Source organism: Motacilla alba, chromosome 2 (genome assembly GCF_015832195.1).
Source record: "Motacilla alba alba isolate MOTALB_02 chromosome 2, Motacilla_alba_V1.0_pri, whole genome shotgun sequence".
Classification (NCBI taxonomy): domain Eukaryota; kingdom Metazoa; phylum Chordata; class Aves; order Passeriformes; family Motacillidae; genus Motacilla; species Motacilla alba.
This window is the reverse complement of record NC_052017.1, coordinates 663,374-681,693: the sequence shown is the minus strand read 5'-3', so window position 1 is coordinate 681,693 and position 18,320 is coordinate 663,374. Positions and strand designations below refer to the sequence as shown.

The 18,320-nt window shown below is 53.2% G+C and overlaps 1 protein-coding gene across 1 annotated transcript in view; it reads left to right on the top strand.

Moving 5' to 3' along the window:
- Nucleotides 1-435: 435 nt before the first annotated feature.
- Nucleotides 436-18,320, top strand: part of MAP4 (microtubule associated protein 4) — a 122,701-nt gene continuing 104,816 nt past the window's right edge. The window contains 2 exon segments of the mRNA XM_038130015.1: nucleotides 436-505; nucleotides 1,802-1,853. Coding sequence (XP_037985943.1) covers nucleotides 451-505; nucleotides 1,802-1,853 — 107 coding nt within the window. The 5' untranslated portion in view covers nucleotides 436-450.

Sequence of the window (18,320 nt, the reverse complement as noted above, 5' to 3'; positions counted from 1 at the left end):
AAGTTTTGGTGGTTTCAGTGCAAAGAGATTGGAATCTCCTGTGTGAGAGTGGATCACAGCCAGGGGAGCAGCCAGTGGGGCTGTGATGCCTTGGGAGGGCTTGGGGTGTTATCCAGTGGGAAGGAGCTGCAGAGAAGGACCCTGATGTCCCAGTTTGTCACAGGGTGGCTCACCTGCCAGTAAGGATGTGGAGAAAGGAGGTGTGGTGCTGGTTTGTGGTGTGTGACAGCAGTGTCCCCCTGGGGAAGGCAGCGAGCAGAATCCTGCCCCAGAGACTCCTCCTTTCCTTAATCACTGTGCTAACTCCCCAGCCCTTCTGAAGGGAGCAGGACTCTTCTGGAAGGCTTTTCTCACTCCTGAGTGCCTCACTGAAGCTGAAATGACACTTTTCACTGGGCTGTTGCCTCATTTAGCTGAAAGCTCTGGCATTTCACTTCCCTGGAACACGAAATGTCCATCTGTGGGGAGAGGAGCATGGATTGGTGTTTGTCTGACTGCTGGGCAGGTACTGAGATGATATTTTCCTGGGAGATTGGCTTGATGACTTGCAGTGTGGAGAACAAGTTGGACATTTATTTCTCAATGTGGATTGAAATACTTTAACTCTGTGGCTCAGTTTATGTTCTCTTCTGCAAGGGGGCTAGAAGGAGTAATTACTGAGACAGAATTTTTTTCAACAGCTTCATAATTAAGAAACATCATCAACAGAATGTAAAATATTGGGTGGGAAATTTTGGAACAGGACACCCAGGTGAGGAGATGGCTCCTGGTGAATCTGGTGGGAGCAGCTGCACTGGAATCACAGCAAAAGTAGGAAAAGAGCTGGAGCAGGTCAGGGTGGGCTCGTGACTGGGATGTGGCTGTCACAGGTGGCTGGGCAGGTGTGACAGGGACTGACAGGGGCCCTGTGAGCTCTTAAGCCATTCATTGAGCACCTGAAATGCTGCTTAGGGCAGGGATGTCCTGATCAGCCTGGATTAATTCAGCTTTAATGCTGTGTTTGGAGAAACCTATTAAGGTGTGCGACGAGGGAAAAGTGGCTGAGTTTTCATGGAATATCCCAAACAGCTGAGCAGGTGTTGATGGTAAACAGCAATCACAGGGTGCTTGGAATGTGGGGGGGCCTCTGGATGTCACCCAGGCCAGCCCTCTGCCAGGGCAGGGTCACCCGGGCTGGGTCCAGGCGGGTTTGGGATGTCTCCAGAGAGGAGACTCCAGCCCCTCTGGGCAGCTGTTCCAGGGCTCTGCCCCTGCATGGCCAGAGGCCGCTCCTGCTGCTGAGCTGGAGCTGCTGTGCTTTGCTTTGTGGCCCCTGCTCCTGGTCCTGTCACTGAGCAGAGCCTGGCGCCCTTCTCCTGCACACAGCTGGAGAGATCTGTGTGCATTGCTGGGATCCCCTGTGAGCCCTCCCTTCTCCAGGCTGAGCAGCCCCAGCTCCTGCAGCCTCTGCCCATCAGAGATGCCCCAGAGCCCTGAACATCTCTGAGGCCCCTGCTGGACCCTCTCCAGCAGCTCCTTGGGCTGAGGAGCCCAGAACTGCACCCGACACCCCAGCTGTGCCTGACCAGGGCTGAGCAGAGGGGCAGGATCCCCTCCCTCACTCCTGACCCCAGCAACAGGAGATCTTACTCCTGCTGAGGAGGGAACACCAAGAAAAGCCACCTGGATCGCCGGAGGGGGACTGCAGCAAAACCTGCCAGGCCTCAGTCAATTCTGAGTAGCAGCACTCGTGTCCCAGCGTCCCTGACTCCTCCATGCCAGGGCTCTGTGCTCACACAGCTCCTTCTGCTTTGTCTTGCAGATAAGCAGCTCCTGAGGACTGAAGTACCTGCCCAGGGAACACCTGCTCTGAGGTAGGAACTGTTTTTCTGCTGACCCAACAGGAGATGTTTCATTCAGAAGCAGGGTTTGGTACAGCTGTGTGTGCCACCAGAGCAGCTGTGCTGGGACCTGCAGCCACCAGCCAGAGATCTGGGATTGGAGCTCTGCCCCTGGGAGCTTGTGTGGAGCAGGGATGGCTGGAATGCACTCACCTTCCCATTCTGCTCTGATAAACCTTCTACTTACTGCTCCTTGTACATCCTGCCACTTAAAATCCTTCCAGCCAGAGTCATAGAAAAGTTTGGGTTGGGAGGGACCTCAAAGCCCACCCAGTGCCACCCCTGCCATGGCAGGGACACCTTCCACTGTCCCAGCCTGGCCTGGGACACTGCCAGGGATCCAGGGGCAGCCCCAGCTGCTCTGGGAATTCCATCCCAGCCAGGAATTCCTAATTCTCAATCTCCCATCCATGCCTGCCCTCTGGCAGTGGGAGCCATTCCCTGTGTCCTGTCCCTGCAGGCCTTGTCCCCAGTCCCTCTCCAGCTCTCCTGGAGCCCCTTCAGGCCCTGCCAGGGGCTCTGAGCTCTCCCTGGAGCTTCTCCTCTCCAGGGGAGCATTCCCAGCTCTCCAGCCTGGCTCCAGAGCACAGGGGCTCCAGCCCTTCAGGTATTTATTGAAGTTCAGACATTGCTGGGGTTCTGTTTGGGATAACAGGGCTGCTGTGGAACTCCAGGCTTATCCTTTCTGGCCACTTGGACTTTCTTTCCTTGCCTTTTCTGCTTTAAAGGGCTCACATCTTGTTTAACTTGGTCATCCAAATCTTCTTTTTATCAGAGTAAGAGGACTACAAAAGATTAAAATGGGTAAACTAGGCTAGGAAAAACAAGTCTGATTTGATTTGTTAGGAATTGGGAGCAGCAGATCATGCAGGTTTTTATCCTAGCTGTCCTTTGAGGAAGGCACAGCAAAGCTCCAGTTCTGGAATGTGCCTTCATCTCTGCAGTGGGGATGTCTGAGGTGCAGCTGCTCGCCTGATGTGCTTTGGGGGAGGAATTACAATTTATTCCTGGTTTTTGTGTGGACTGAGAGAGCCAGGTGTCTTGTGCAGAGCAGTGTGGGATTGTTCTCAAGTGCTGCTTATGTCTTGAAGTCGTGAGAGGAGCATCTGCTGTTTTCTTCCCTGTTTGACCCATCCGTGTGCCTGTCCTGTGCTGTCGGTGGCACAGCTGGTTCACCCTTGGCTGTCAGGAGTGCAGAGGGGTCACAAGGACAGAGCTCATCACACCTCGATTCACCATCACCAGCTCCATCCACTGGCATCTCCTGGAGCTGCCTGCAGCTCACAGGAGCCTCACAAGTCTCCTAAAACTCAGTTATGGGATAAAATTATTCCTCAGGTTCCTTTTTTTTTCCCAGTGTCCTTAAATGTCACATGCAGGGATAACGCTGTGGGTGCAGAGTCCTTCATTTTCAGTGGGGCTGATGCTCCTGTTCCTGGTGGGACTGGAAGAGGCTCCTGTGTCCCAGTTCCTGCGGGGGCTGGGAGGTGTCCCCAGTGCTGCAGGGGCTGTGCCCAGGCTCCCTGGGCATTCCTGCTGTCACTCCCAGGGCTGTGGCCACCAGCCAAACCATCTTAAGCTGTTGTCTCAAAGCCACTTGAAGAGAAGCCAAGGAAGATGGCTTATCTCCCCTGGGTGGGCTGGAGGGGGGGCCGTGCCCAGAGCTTGTCCCCACGTGCTTGTCCCCGTGGCCTGAGCGGACCTGCAGGGGTCACAGGGTGTCACCTCCTCCTCAGGGAGGAGCAGGACAGGGCAGGTGGCAGAGGAATGGGAGAGCTTGGTGTTTTCCTCCCTGCCCCTGCCAGTCTTGAGTGGGTTTTATTTCTCCTCTTTTCTACCTCTCTTGGCTTGGCCCAGGGTGGTGTGAAGGTCTGCCAGGCTGCTGGGATGCCTGGGCTGGGTTTGGACTTGATGGAACATCTGCAGTTGGAAGACACCCTTAGGGATCATGGAGTCCAGTTGCCTGCTCCTCACAGGAGCCCTAAAACTGAATGCCACGCCTGAGAGTGCTCTGCAGGCACCCTGGACTCTGACAGATCATTTTGTGCCTCCCAGCGTGTCCAGGGAGGTGACTTTGCAGTCAGGATCTTCCTCCTTGCATGGCTCTGCTGCACGAACAGGGAGTTGTTCCTGCAGGGTTGCCTCGTGCACCCCTGGCTCCATCCCCGTTCCAGGCTTCCAGGACGTGCAGAGCCAGCGGGTGTTTCCAGGGGCTGCCCTGAGCAGCTGAAGTGCTTCCTGGAGTGACTGATGTGGGATTGTTCAACCCAGGCTCGCTGAGGGTGAGGATGAAGAGCGGCAGCTTCCTCCCCCACATCCTCGGGAAGCTGGGAGAGCAGGCACGAGGGAGGAGCCCTGCTGGGAGCTGGGCTGCTCCTGCCTGGATCGACCTGGCTGAGAATATCCTGGCTTCTTTACAAACCTGGTACCTCAGATTGTCCCTCAGGAATCCCCCAGCTCCTGCTCGCTCCATCGGGAGCTCTTCCAGCCGAGTCCAGGGGAATGTTTGCTCATGGCGGTGGCACCTGGCTCTTCACTTGGTGCTTGTGTTGGTTCCACGTGTCCAGGTGGGGAGAAAACACTTCTGAAAACGTTCCCTGCTGGGTACATTGATGTTTTGGTGTGTAGTGGCTCTAACTGGGAAGAAGCACCCACAAAGCCACATCTTTAGGGTCAGTTTTATGGGGTGGAGAGGCCCTGGCACAGGGTGCCCAGAGCAGCTGGGGCTGTCCCTGGATCCCTGGCAGTGCCCCAGGCCAGGCTGGACAGGGCTGGGAACACCCTGGGACAGTGGGAGGTGTCCCTGCCATGGCAGGGGTGGCACTGGGTGAGCTTTAGGATCCCTCCAACCCAAACCATTCAGGGATTTAAGGATTCTGGGTCACTTTATCACTTAAGGTTTTACTTTCTTAAAGTGATGTGGGAAGCACCCTGAGCTAAAATCAAAAGGTTGTTTGTTTTCTTTTTTCTTTTTTTTTTTTTTTCCAGTTCTACACTGAATAGTTATTTATTCATTCATTCCCCTTTTTCCCCTTTTGGAAGGGAGCTGCTGTGTCCAAGGGCACCTCAGTGTGGCACTGGACACTGCAGCCACACCTGGGATAAGCAAGTGAATCATTCTCTGAGGAAACCACCACACCGTGCCTGATAAGCTGCAGGGACACCTGGAATGTCTTTATTGCTCTTTCTTTCATGAAATCTCAGCTTTTGTTTTCTAACCCAAGCCTTGTTTTCCAGGCACCCTTGAATGTGTTTGTTATCAGGAGCACGGAAATGTAAATACAATGGTGGTTGGGCTGCAGCAGCTCCTCCCTTCCTCCCCCTGCCTTCCTGCAGGCCCTTGGGAAGGGGGGAGCTGTTCTTCTGCATTAATTCATTCAGAAAGGACTGTTCTTGCCCCTGCTGCCACCTCATCAGATTTCAGGGAGAGACAATTCTCTCCTTGAGACCAAGAACTCACACAAGGCCTCGTGCTGTGGCTCCTCTTGGCATTTCCCCAAGCTCCTGCCTACCAGCACATCCCATTTTTGAACTAGATAAGCCACACGGACACTGTTCTGCTTGAACTAAGGCTGCATTCTTCCCCTTGCAACATTTGAGCTCATTTCCTAGAAGAAAAACTAAAAAAACTGGAGCCTTCACCAACCTGATTCTCAGAGCCTCAAGTTTGCAGCTGCTTTTGAGAGCTTTGCCCGAGTGGGGTTGTGCTGGGTGTGCTTGGCCACTGGGAGCTAATGTTGGTTGATCTCTCAGTCAGCAGGAATTCTGTCATTGAAAGCAGGTCAGGACAGCAGAGAGGCTCCAATGTAGGATTTGTTCTTTGGCCTCACCCGGGAGGAATTGGGCTCAGCTGTTGGATGTGAGCAGTCGCTTGGCCTCGCTCTGTGCCTGTCATCTGCTTTTTTTACTGACTCTGTCATGAACTTTGTGTGGCAGGAACAACTTTGTGGGCGCTTATTTCTCCTCAGTTTCCAGGCCTTTCTTGCCTCATGTGCCACAGCAAGTGTGTGATGTGTCTGTGCCACCCTGGGGCCGTCCCTGTCACCGCCCAGGAGCTCAGTGCCGCTCCTCTGGCCCTGGGCCAGCTGTGGGGCTGAAGCAGCTCAAGAAAAATCCCTGGGATCCTCTCTAAGAATAAACATCATGTGAGAGCAGGAGTGTCCCCCTGCCTGGGGAGAATTAAGTGTCCTGCTGGGAGGCAATACCAGAGCAGCTTAAGGGCTGGGCTGGCATCCCCCTGGCTCGGGGATGAGCTGCAGGCCCCAGGAGGGGCTGCTGCACCTGCAGCTCTCCTTGCTGCTGGGTTTATCCATCAGCAGCCTCCGAGTCCCTTGGGAGGGAGGCGGGGATGGAGCTGTTAGCTGCGGTGTGGCAGAGCTGCCTGTGGATGAAATGCTGCTGGATGTGGCACTGAACTCGTGTTCGGGCACTTCCCTGGGGCTGGGGCTTTGTCCCTGCCCTGGGCAGCACAGGAGCTGCAGGGCTGCTGCACAGGGGAGTGTGCTGCTGCTGCTGCTGCCTCGGGGCTCTGGGCTGGGGAGCTGAGCTGATCCGTGTTCCCAGGAGTTCCCTGGCTGGGGGAGAAGGTCCCTCTCTCTGCACCGGTGCTGGAGCTGTGAATTGTCCCTCAGAGCACCCGAGTTCTCCCCTGGGGAGCTTTGGGGTGACCCAGTGCAGCTTTCCCTGCCTCACACCCCGTTCTGACGCTCAGTTATCCTTCTGCCTGTCCTTGGGAGCTGCACCACCACCAGCAGGAGTGCCCCTCTCCCTTGGATCACAGGTTTTGCTTCCCAGGCTTCCAACAAATCCTTCCCTGAGCTGTTGTAGCCAAAGGTTCAGCTCTGCCTGCAGAGGGGCCCAGGTGTGATCAGGGCTTTTAGAGATAAAGGCTTTGGGCCCCCTGGGAGGCTCCCCAGCTGGGGGAGACTTTCCAGTCTTAGTTTTGTGTTAGGAAAGAAGACATGTAGGACATTTTTCTGGTTTTGGTCTCTTAGTTTAGTATTTTCTTATTAAAACCTTGGTATCCTCTGTACTGGATGTAGTGCTTAGGGAAACTACCTCTAGAATGGTTGAAGAATGAACAGTCTTGAGGTTCTTCATAAGCACTTTGTTCAATTAACTTTAGAAATGTATTTTATTTTCATTTTTCTACCAATACTCATCCTCTGTTCATCTGTGTAACTAAAAATTGTGGTAAATCTCTTTTAATCACTTTGTACTACCAACACCACAGAAAATAGAGTAGGTGAAGAAGAGGGAGAAGCACCTCAAGCTACCACCTTTTCCTCCATCTTAACTCCATACTGAAATATGCTAAAACACCCTAAAACCTAAATTTCTCACCTCAGTGATACACTACACTAATCTCTATTACCTATCTTACACTTTTGTAATTTCTAGTTTATCCAGAAATCCTGGAAGCCTTCTCCATCAGTGAGAGTCCCAGTCAGTGTTTTTCTGGGGGTCAGGGTTCCCCAGAGCAATCAGAGGAAAATCCCCTTTACCTTCAGTTCCCACAGGCTCCTACCTTGGTTTAAAAGGATTTCAGAGTTTTGCCTTTCTCACCTGTGTGTAGGCACAAATATCCCTACTTAGAAGTAATTCCTGTTAATGTGGAATGTGGGTAACCTCCGTTACGTCAGCCGTGGAGCTGCCCCAAGATGAACAAGATTCAAACATGGAATTGCCAAAGGTGGTGCAAAAACTCCTTTTTTGAGTATGTTCCAGGGGCACACCAGTGTGTGAAGGCTGGCTGGGATATCCCAAACAGGATACCCTGTCCTCAGCAGGGTAGGAGCAGGGCTATCCCAGAGCTGGGCTTGACAGAGTCAGGAACAGAGTCAGGAGCAGGGCTATCCCAGAGCTGGGCTTAACAGAGTCCAGGAGCAGGGATATCCCAGAGCTGGGCTTAACAGAGTCAGGAGCAGGGATATCCCAGAGCTGGGCTTAACAGAGTCAGGAGCAGGGCTATCCCAGAGCTGGGCTTAACAGAGTCCAGGAGCAGGGCTATCCCAGAGCTGGGCTTAACAGAGTCAGGAGCAGGGCTATCCCAGAGCTGGGCTTAACAGAGTCAGGAGCAGGGCTATCCCAGAGCTGGGCTTAACAGAGTCAGGAGCAGGGCTATCCCAGAGCTGGGCTTAACAGAGTCAGGAGCAGGCTGCACAGCTTGGAGCCTTCCTGCTGTATTCTGCTCCCACCCTAAATGTGCTTAGGGACTTTAATTCCCCATGAATTTCTGAGCACCAGAGTGTTCTCCACAGAAAAGGAGGGAATTTGGTTCCTGGCCTGAAAATCCCCCTGGATGGAGTGGGGAGGTGCATGTGTGTGGTCCCCGGGCACGTCCCCATGGAGCAGGAGCAGGTCTGCAGCGTGCTCCCAGAGCCAGGCACTCCCAGAGCATTTGCTGTGCCCTGTCAGAGCCTCCAGCCAGCTTTGTTGTGGTTTCCAGAGGGCAGCCCCTGCCCTGTGCAGCAGCCTGGTGTGTCTGTTCCATTTCCAGGTCCTCTGGGGCATTTCTGGGAGTTTGCAAAGCCACGCTCCTCAGAGGCAGCTGACGAGCCCACGCAGTCCCTCCTCACCTGCTGTAGCCAAGGTCTTGCAGAATTTGCAAATAGACTCATTCCCTGGTATAGAAATGCTTTGGTTCATTCTTCCAAAGCTTTTTAACCTTCCAGTAGTGTTTGAAAGCTTTAAAAGACTGTTTTTTTCCTGAGAAATCCCCTTGAAAAAGCATTGCCAGGTTTGCTGTTCCACTCCTCTGGAACACCCAGCTGGTGCTGAGCTGCCATGAATGAAAATAATTCTGCACTCAACTTTCTCATGTGGAAGCTTCCAGCCCTGTGTCCTGATGGGCAGGTTCTGGTGCTCTGTAATTAAGCTGTCAGGAGAAGGGTTTATTTTAATTAAAGTGAAGCAGCTGCTCTGGTACAGTCAGTGACACAACTGGAATTGTTCTGTGCAGGGAAGGGAGTGGAGCCTGTGTGGAGTGGGGTGGCTGGAAGCAGAGATGGTGTCCAGCCTGTGCCTGAGCCCCAGCTTAATTCAGAATTCATCTTCCCTGACCTTGCTGTCCCTCCTGCACTCTCAGATGTGTATATACACATATTTATATATGATTATATATACAGAAGGCAAAACTGGGAGTTGATGAAGGCACTGGGGGCTGCACAGTGGCACTCACACTGTAATTAGGTCAGTCTAAACCTCTACATGTTTTTCTCACAGCATGACTTGAACTCGTTCTCATCTCTGGGTTTGTCCTTCCAGTGTTGATGCTGTACAGATTTCATCCCATCATAGAAATGAACACCCAAAGTCTCACGTGAGAACAAAAGCCTTTACTCTGGGAGACATGCATGTGAGACAAATGTGGAATAGGATGAATTCAGAGGAGCTGAGGTGAATTTTGTGGTGGAACTTCTCCTTTTTGTGGTGCCCAGGCTGAGGCAGTGAGAAGGTGAAGATGAGAGCTGTTGGGTGATGCCCTCTGCCAGGGGCAGGATCCCTGGGCACAGCCAGGCTGCCCTGGTGCTGGGTTTGCCCTGGGGGGAGGTGGGCTCCAGCTCCTCCTGGCCCTGCTATTAAAGGACAGCAGCTGACGGGAGCAGCTGCTGGGGCTGGGGCTCAGCCCAGCATCCTCCAGAGAAAGTGCTTTGCAAACAGCCCTTTCCTCCCCTGCCCCCACTTCTCCTTCCCTGTGCCAGGAGAAGCCAGGAGCCCCGTGATGGATGAAACTCTCCTTTTTTGGTGCTGCCTGTCCCAGGAAGCAGCGCACGAAATCCCCTCTGCAGGGCTCTGGGGGCTGCCTTTTTACAGCTGCTCGCTTGGGAGCTCACACTTCCAGGTCTGGGCAGAAGGTGGGCAGACTCTCTTTTTTTTCCTTAGATAAATATTTGATTTTTGGAGTCCTTTTTAGGGCTCTTGCTTCAGTGCTGGTAGGCCTGTGCAGAGCTCGACTCTTGAAAGTCCCTCACAGTTATTATCTATGAACTCATCTTCCATGTGGCTTTTTTGAAGGCCAGCCAAGAGCATTAATCCCCACCTTCTAGAGTCCCTAATCCCTGCTGGGGTTTAGAGGAAAGTTATTCTTGTCCTCCCAGTGAAGCTGCTCTGGCAGAGCATCTCTCTGTGTAACTTAAGGCAAGTTTATTAATGTGACTTTTTATCAAGCTTGGAAAGGGTGCAGCTCAGGATGGAGCAATGCAGCTTGGACAGCCTTACCCCGTCCTGCTGAGGGCTTTGGGCACTGGGGTTGCCCCAAGGGAGGGAATCTGCAGGAGGGTGCTGTGCTCTTATCTCGGCCACAGTTACCCAGAGGAAAAGGCTCTTTGCAGGCACCAGTACGTGCCACTGATCTTTTTTGGGAATGGGTGCAGCTGAAGGGGACTCGGGGCTGCAAGTGGGTGCTGGGGTGATTCTTTGCACTTGTATCACTCTTCTCTGCTCAGCCTGACATTCCTAAAGCCTCCCAGCTCTGGTTTTCATCCAGCTGTGGCTGTGCTGGCCTCCAGCCCTCTCCCTGTGAGCCTCCCCCTTCCCACCATCCCTCCTCAAAGGCTGCTCTGGCTCCAGGAGCTCTCCAGGAGGGCTTCCTTCAGGTTCTCCTTCCAGGGATTCAGACAGGAGGGCAGCTGGAGCAATTTTGCCTTCTCTGATGGTCACTGTGGTGGCTTTGGGCAGCTCTGATGGTCACTGTGGTGTCACTGGAGGTTTGGGAGGTGGCTCAGGGCCCTGTGTGGGGCTGAGCAGCTGAGCTGCCTCTCTGGTGCTGCCTCTCCAGTGCTGCCTTCCACGGGGAAGTTGCAAAACCCCCCTCAGGCTTTTGGAAAGTGCAGAGCAATTGCAGTGTGATTCCCAGGAATGTGGCAGGGCTGCTCTCCGGGGTGTCTGGAGTTTTCTGTCTGAGTTCTTGGGCAGAGTGTGGCTCCCCAAAGCCTGAGAGCAGCAGGACTTGCTGTGGAGTGCCCTGATAACACGGACTCGTGCTTCAGCCTCCTCACCCGAGCAGAGGGGGAGCTGAAACACGGCCAGGAGGGAACTGGTGGAAATCCTGCAGGTGAGAGTCTGAAAGGAGAGTTTGCAGAGCTCTCAGCACAGCTGAGCTGAGATCAAACAGGGCATCTGTGCCGTGGAAGTGCTGAGTTCCAGAGGCCTGGCTGAGAGCTGCTGGGAGGGTGGGAGCCCCTGGCACAGCTCTCCAGAGCAGCTGGGGCTGCCCCTGGATCCATGGAAATGTCCCAGGCCAGGCTGGATGGGGCTGGAACAGTCTGGGACAGTAGAAGGTGTCCCTGCCATGGCAGGGGTGGCACTGGATGATCCTTAACGTCCCTCCAAGCCAGACCATCCTCTGACAGCATTCCATGACACCAGGTAGCTGCACACACACGTGTGTTTGTGTGCAGACAGCTCAAACAGGAATTCTCCCCAGTTCTCTTGCATTTGGATATTCCTTCTGCCTTGATCTTTGACAGAGATCTGGCTCCAGCTAATTACTTTGATTTTGCATAAGTGCAGAATGTGGACTTTATTTTTAAACTGCTTTTACTGAGTTGAAAATAATGTTAATCAGGGACATGTAATATTCATGTTACCCACCACTGGAATTCCTCGAAGTCCTGAGGTACTGGTATTTATGTCTCTGTTCCCTTTCCTCTGCTAACACCAGCCCTGGCCACAGTGATCCCTTTGTGTGCAGACCTGGAACCTTCCATCACTCCTGGCAGTGGTGGCATCAGTCCTCTGCAGGCAGCTGTGCTGTGAGAGGGAAGCTCTTGCAGTTGGGATGGAGACAGTACAAAGCACCACGCTCCATTTCCAGAAGGCTTTGAACCCTTTTTATTACAGCATGCATGCTTTTTATACATCCTTATCAAACTCACAAAAGTGAGTTTACGCTTTCCTCATTGGTCACGGGAGACAAACCAAGTGCTCATTGGAGCAGGCAGTTGCAGGTTTCTCTTATTTATCCTTCTTTCCATCTTGGTTTCTATGTCAACCACCTTGGTAGGGAATTCTTCCAGGGGTAAACATGGACCCTGTCTGGCTCACAGCAGTCACTGTGAAACCTCTTCCAGAGGAACTGGGATGGGGTGTGCAGGGATTCCTCCCTGGAATCCTGGCTCTGTGGGGCTGTGCTGCAGCTCTTTGGGGGGAATGCTTTGTGGGATGCACTGGCAGCAAGCTGGGCAGAGGCAGTGGCAGAGGCTTGGGCTGCTGGCAGGTTCTGGCCTGTGCCAGGATCCCCAGGGAGATGTGAGGATCCATTCCTGTGTGGAATCACAGCCAGGGTAAAGGCTGGAGTGCCCCAGGGGTCTGGGAATTGTGTTCTGCCTGGGGCACAGGTTGTGTTTGAGCAGTGCAGAGCCTGGAGCTCCTCTGGAAGAGCTCACTGCAGAGCTGAGGGGCTCGTGGAGCATCCTCTGATCCGTGGATAAGGCTGGATTCCTTGGAAGCACCCTCCTGCAGCAGCCCTGTCACGCTGGGCTTGTTCCAGCTCTAAATGTGCATTGTCCTGTGGGGGTTTGGTGTTGCCATGCTTCCTGCAGCAGTCTTGCAGCTCCAGTGCAGTTTCTGTGGGTGCTGGCAGCTTTTCCTTCCTGCAGTGCGTGGATTGTGTGGCATTCCTGGGATGCACTCTGCAGTTCCACAGAATCTTTCCCGGAGTCACAGCCTCCCAACCTCTGACTGACACCCCCACATCAGCCAAACCACAGTTGAGCTCAAGTAGCCTTGAGTCATCCTGGTTGCTGTTGCCTCCCCTGGGTGCCTTTCTGGTCCTGCACTTTCCTTAAGGTCCTTTTACATTAAAGATAAAATGTTCCTTTTTTATTGCATCAAATACAGATAATTTCAGCGTGAATGAATATCCACATTCAAAAGGAGCAGGTGGGAGCTGCTGTAGTAAATCTGGGACCTGCTGCTCTGGCAGCCTTCAGGCCACCTTCAGAAATGGCTTTTGAGTTGACAGGGAGTAGGAGCTCCACGTTCAGAGAGAGGAGCTTGTTTTACAACTTGCCTCTGGCTGGAGTGGGATTTCTGCCTGCTCATCCTTGGAGGCTTCATCATTCCATGAAATTGAAGCTCTCCAAGCCACGAGTGGCTGCGAGGCAGGGAGAAAATAGAAGTTTCCTCAAATCTCCAGAAACGGAGAGAATCTTTCTAACATTCCCAGCGAGGCAGGAATGCTGGAGTTGTCTGCTGCCAGGCTCTGCTAATTCATGTGGCATCTGAATAATTGATGGTGGGGAAGCACAGCTCAGTGGCTTTACCAGTGCTCTCCTCAGGGAAATGCAGCTGATGGGAATGTTTCTGATCGTGGAGCAGAAATCTTCATTAAGGACTGGGGTGCAGCAAATTGAGCTTATTTACAGTACCAATAACAGCAAAAACAATGCTTGAAACAGAGAAATGGCTCAAAATCCCTAAGGAATGAAACCCTACAGCTGATGGACACCCTTGAGGAGCCCCAGGTTTGCCCGTGGTGGAAGGCCCAGGTGGGAGCAGCAGTCAGAGGCTGAGGGAGAGGTTGTTCCTGACCTGAGAAGAGGAAGGAGGGAGATGCCAGCACGGAGGGGGAAGCAATCAGGGCTGAAGTTCTGCCTCAGCTTTGGGGTCACATGGAGACTTCATTAAACCCATCTGAAGTGAGAACTTAAAACTTCCTGTTTATTGTCTGCTGTGGGGCCATAAAGGGATTGTGGAAGTGCCTGAGATCTGTGTGAAGCCTTCAGAGCTATTTCATGGTTACAGTCCTGCAATCCCAGACTGGTTTGGGCTGGAAAGAACCTCAAGGATCATCCAGTGCCACCCCTGCCATGGCAGGGACACCTCCCACTGTCCCAGTCTGCTCCAAGCCCTATCCAGCCTGGCCTTGGGCACTGCCAGGGATCCAGGGGCAGCCCCAGCTGCTCTGGGAATTCCATCCTAGACAGGAATTCCCAGTTCCCAATCTCCCATCCATCCCTGCCCTCTGGCAGTGGGAGCCATTCCCTGTGTCCTGTTCCTCCATCCCCTGTCCCCAGTCCCTCTCCAGCTCTCCTGGAGCCCCTTCAGGCCCTGCAAGGGAAAATCTGGGATTCCTGAGTGGAAATACTTGTGTTGTCCTTGTGGAGGCAATAGTAGGAACTGTTTTCCCTTTACTTGTACATTTCTGGCTTTTCTGTAGCAGCCTGGAGGCTCTGGGGCTGACTGAATTCATTCTGAGAAATTAAAGTGAGCCAGAGGGCTCAGGGAGTTTGTGCTGAGAAGGGAGACAACTCTACAAGTGCTTTGTTTGTTTTAGGAGTCCAAGCTTAAAATCATCAATGCCCCAAATCTGCTCTCTTTGTCCCCAAATCTGCTCTCTTTGTCCCCATATCTGCCTCCTCTGGTCCTGCCCCATCTCTTGTCCCTCACACAGGAGGGCAGCAGTCATTTAAGCCCTATAAATAATAGCTGGAAAATCTCTTGTTGTATTTCTGGATAGTCTGAGGGAGAAGGTGGCTCTGTGACTCTCCCTGAAATCCTCGTTTGCTGGCACTAGAAACCAGGAATATTTGATGTGCTGCCTCCCTGTCTGCACTCCCAGGAGCTCTGAGGAAGCTGGCAGCTCACTCTGGTCTCAGCAACACCTCCAAGCTGAAGTTTGGTTTGATTTTGCTGTGGAAATATCTGGAATCTCCTAATTAATCCTGGCTTGATGATGCCATTGGGTGCTCGGGCTGGTCCAGCAGGTCTGGAGATCCCAAAAATGGGAGATCTTCCCTCTGCCAGGGGTGGTACCTGCTCATCAGGGACTCCTTGGGGAGCTGATTCCTGAATAGAATTCTGGGATCCAGGTCACCCTTTCTCAGGCTGGTTTTCCCAGCAGCTGAGTGTGATTTTAAGTGTTGGGAGGAGGATTTTATTAAAGATCTTTCAGCCTCCATCTCTCTGCCTCTGAGAAGCTTCTGATGATCTGTGGGATTTCCCGTGACTCCAGAAACAGCCATAAAGCAGAGCTCTTGCTGTGTTTGACTTTAAAACAACAAATAAGTGAATCCCGTTGGTTTGGACCGTGCCAAAATAGAAAAAATGCACAGATTGGGTCACGGATTTTTGTGCCCAGCCAGGGAATGTGAGGAACGTCGGCGGCTCCGGCGGTCGCCGTGTCCTCTCCTCTGGGAGGATGGATGCAGAAATCTTTCCATGGATTCCAGGGCCCTGCAAGGAGGATGACTCTGCAGATCTCTGCTCTCCTGTTTCCTCAGCGGCCGCGGCTGAGTGCTCCCAACAGCTCCAGCTAAGAAAAGCAACCTGACTTACCCGGGAGAAATGGGAATTATGACCGAGCTGTCCCTGTTCCTCCCAGCCAGGCATTTAGTTTGGGATGGAGTTAGGAGCTAATTTTAAAGGAGCAAGTGGATCTGATGGAATGATGGATGTGTGGACACCAGAGGCTCCTTTAAACCAGCAAAAGTGAGGAAGTGTTCCTCTCCTGTTCCTCCTGGATGGGAGCAGGTTTCTCTTCCCTCTCTGGCAGGAAGGTGCTGGGCCAGGGGCTGGGTCCAGCCTGTTTGGAGCAGGATGGAGCCATGGATGGAGCCATGGATGGAGCCTGGCAGGGCTCTGGGGCTGGAATGCTGTGTCACTGTCACTGTCGGGCTGTCAGTGATGCCTCAGGTTTCAGCTTTTCTATTTTCAGGTTCTGTGCTGCTTTAGTGTGTGGGGCTGGGCTCACATCAGGGGATGCTGAGCTCTCTGCACAGAGCAGGGAGACAAAACAATTCCTGCTCCAGCTGGGCACCAAGGACAAATGATCCAAAGCTCAGCCCAGGAGCACAAACAGCGTGGGCTGCAGAGAGAAAAACAAGCAGGGTGGGAGTGCCTGGGCTAAAGCTGGAACGGGACAATGAACTGCAAGGTGCAAATGGAGCAGAGCTGAGCCAAGGGAGAGACCCCGGGAGCGCTCGTGCATTTTGGGACCATTTGGGTTCCTCTTGGGTGCAGCCCTGGCTGGGCTCTTGTGCTGCCCAAGGTGCACCCATGGAGGGGTTTAATAAATCCCTGCTTTATTCTCTAGCTCTGTCCAGCCTCTGTTCTAGGGCAGCCTTCCCAAGGCATCATCAGGTCCCTGGGTGTGCTCCTGTGGGAAAACCAAAACCAGAATTCCCTGTGCCAGGAATGCCAGGGAGGTGAGGCAGTGTCCCACACTGAGTGTCATTGTGTTGGGACACTTTACAGGCTTTCAGGTTTGGGTTTTTGGGCAGCATCCCCGTGCCAGCTCTCCTCTTTCTCTGTCTTCAGTCAAGAACACAGAATCTGGGTCAGACTGATCATAACTTGAAATTCCAAGCCTGTGCGTGCCTGGAGGCAGGAACACAACAGAGCAGGCAGGGCAGCTGCAAAATGGAAGCACAAAGTTGAGGAAATGAATTCTGCCCTTCCCTGGATGGGACCTGGAGACTGTGGCTCGTGCAGGCTTTGAGGGTGGTGAGTGGGGTGGTGGCTCTGGGAAGGTGTTCCAGGTGGCCACTTGAAATAAAACCTGGCTGAGGGAGTTGCTGAAGAGAAGTTCTCAACACCCTGAGAAGGTGTTGATGCTCCAGCATCCCTGGCAGTGTCCCAGGCCAGGCTGGACAGGGCTGGCAGCACCCTGGGACAGTGGCAGGTGTCCCTGCCCATGGCAGGGGTGGCACTGGATGGGATTTGAGGTCCTTCCAACCCAAACCAGTCTGGGACACTTCCAGGGATGGGGCAGCTGGGACTAAAATCCAGTGAAGAGTTGGAACTCTTTGGAACAGGACACCAGGATGGAGGGTAAGGGGTTAAAATAACCCTGCTGAATCGTTCAGATTAGCTGGGGAGAGATGGATTTTATTTATCCCAACAAACAGGTTACTCAGTGAGTAAGTACACAGAGATCCTGAGCTGGAGAAGAGCAGATGGAGCAAACCCTGAGTGTAACAGATCAGCTGTGCCTGGAACAGGAGATCCAAACAGCCCTCCTGTGTAAAAAGAATGTGTGAGTTCAGGGAGCAGGATGGGTTTGCTTTGGGGTGATTTGAGGGTTTCCTGGAATGTGTGGCTGCAGGAAACCCCTTCTCCTTGCCCGTGCTGCAGCTGTCACTGTGGCAGGGCTGTTCCTGCTCCCTCCACACCTTTCCTTGGAGCAAACTCCTCCCTTTGCTGTGCTCAGGGAGGGCTGGGCTGTCCTTGGAGGCTGTCCTGGGTGCAAACCTGGAGTCAGGTCGGTGTCACCCACGGCTGCTCCACTCCCTCTGCTGATTTAACAGCCACGAGGGCCTGGGCAGCTGAAGAATTATTCACAGTCCTGAACCCCTGAGGCTGGAAAAGCCCTCCAGCCCACTCAGTCCAAGCTGTGCCCAGTGCCCACCTTGTCCCCAGCCCAGAACTCTGAGTGCCACCTCCAGGTGTTCCTGGGACACCTCCAGGGATGGGCACTCCAAACCTCCCTGAGGTTCAGTGAGTTCAGAGCCTGACCACCCTTTCCAGGAAAGAATTTCAGTGCATTCTTAAACCTCTGCCTTCGGAAATCTCTGTCACTCCTCAGTTGCTGTCTTTCATCCCAGGGTTAATGCCAGAATTCATCTTGCCTGTGCTCTGTGAAGGTCTGGTTTCCAGAGCTGTGGAGGCAGGGGAGTGAGGTGCATCTTGCTGAGGGTTATTTAATGTTTCCCATCCAGCTCTGTTCTACATGGATGGAAATGGGGTGGGAAGCATCTGTCTCTCTAAGCAGCTCAACACATGAATATGCTCCAGGATTTGCTCTCTACCCTTGGGCACAATCCCTGCAATCTCCTCATTTTCCTCCTGCCTTAGTTAGCAGACAGGCCCTGGGAATCTGGGAATTTGGCTGCTGTAACACCAGAGAGGAAAAAGGAGGAATTCCCTGGGGTTGTGGCTGTCCTTGGAGCCCACCTGGGCTGAGGAGGGATCCCTGCAGTCTGTGCCAGGTGCTCCTGCCTGTCTGGGACACCAGTGCTGTATTGAAAATGGCTTTTCTTGGGTACACTGGTTTATTTTTATACATCGTTTCTGCACTCCCCGTTTAGCTAAACATGCACAAGGAAATGTCCTGCTGATAAGGCTGCAGAGCCTCGTTATTGTTTATCCCCAGAAAGTAGATCACTCCAGTGTCCTGGTTCCTGTGCAGGCCTGAGCCAGCAGCACTGCCAGTGCCACAAGCCCCACAAATGCCATCCATTTTATGGCAGCTCTTCCACATCTAGGGAACAGGCACAGGACAAGGGGAAACAGCTTCCAGCTGGGCCAGGGGAGGTTCAGGCTGGATTTGGGAATATTCCTTCCCCAGAAAGTCTGCCCAGCCCTGCCACAGCTGCCCAGGGCAGTGCTGGAGTCCCCATTGCTGGAGGGATTTAAAATCCCCATGGATGTGGCACTTGGGGACGCGGTCAGTGGTGGCCCTGGCAGTGCTGGGGGAATGGCTGGGCTGGATGGACT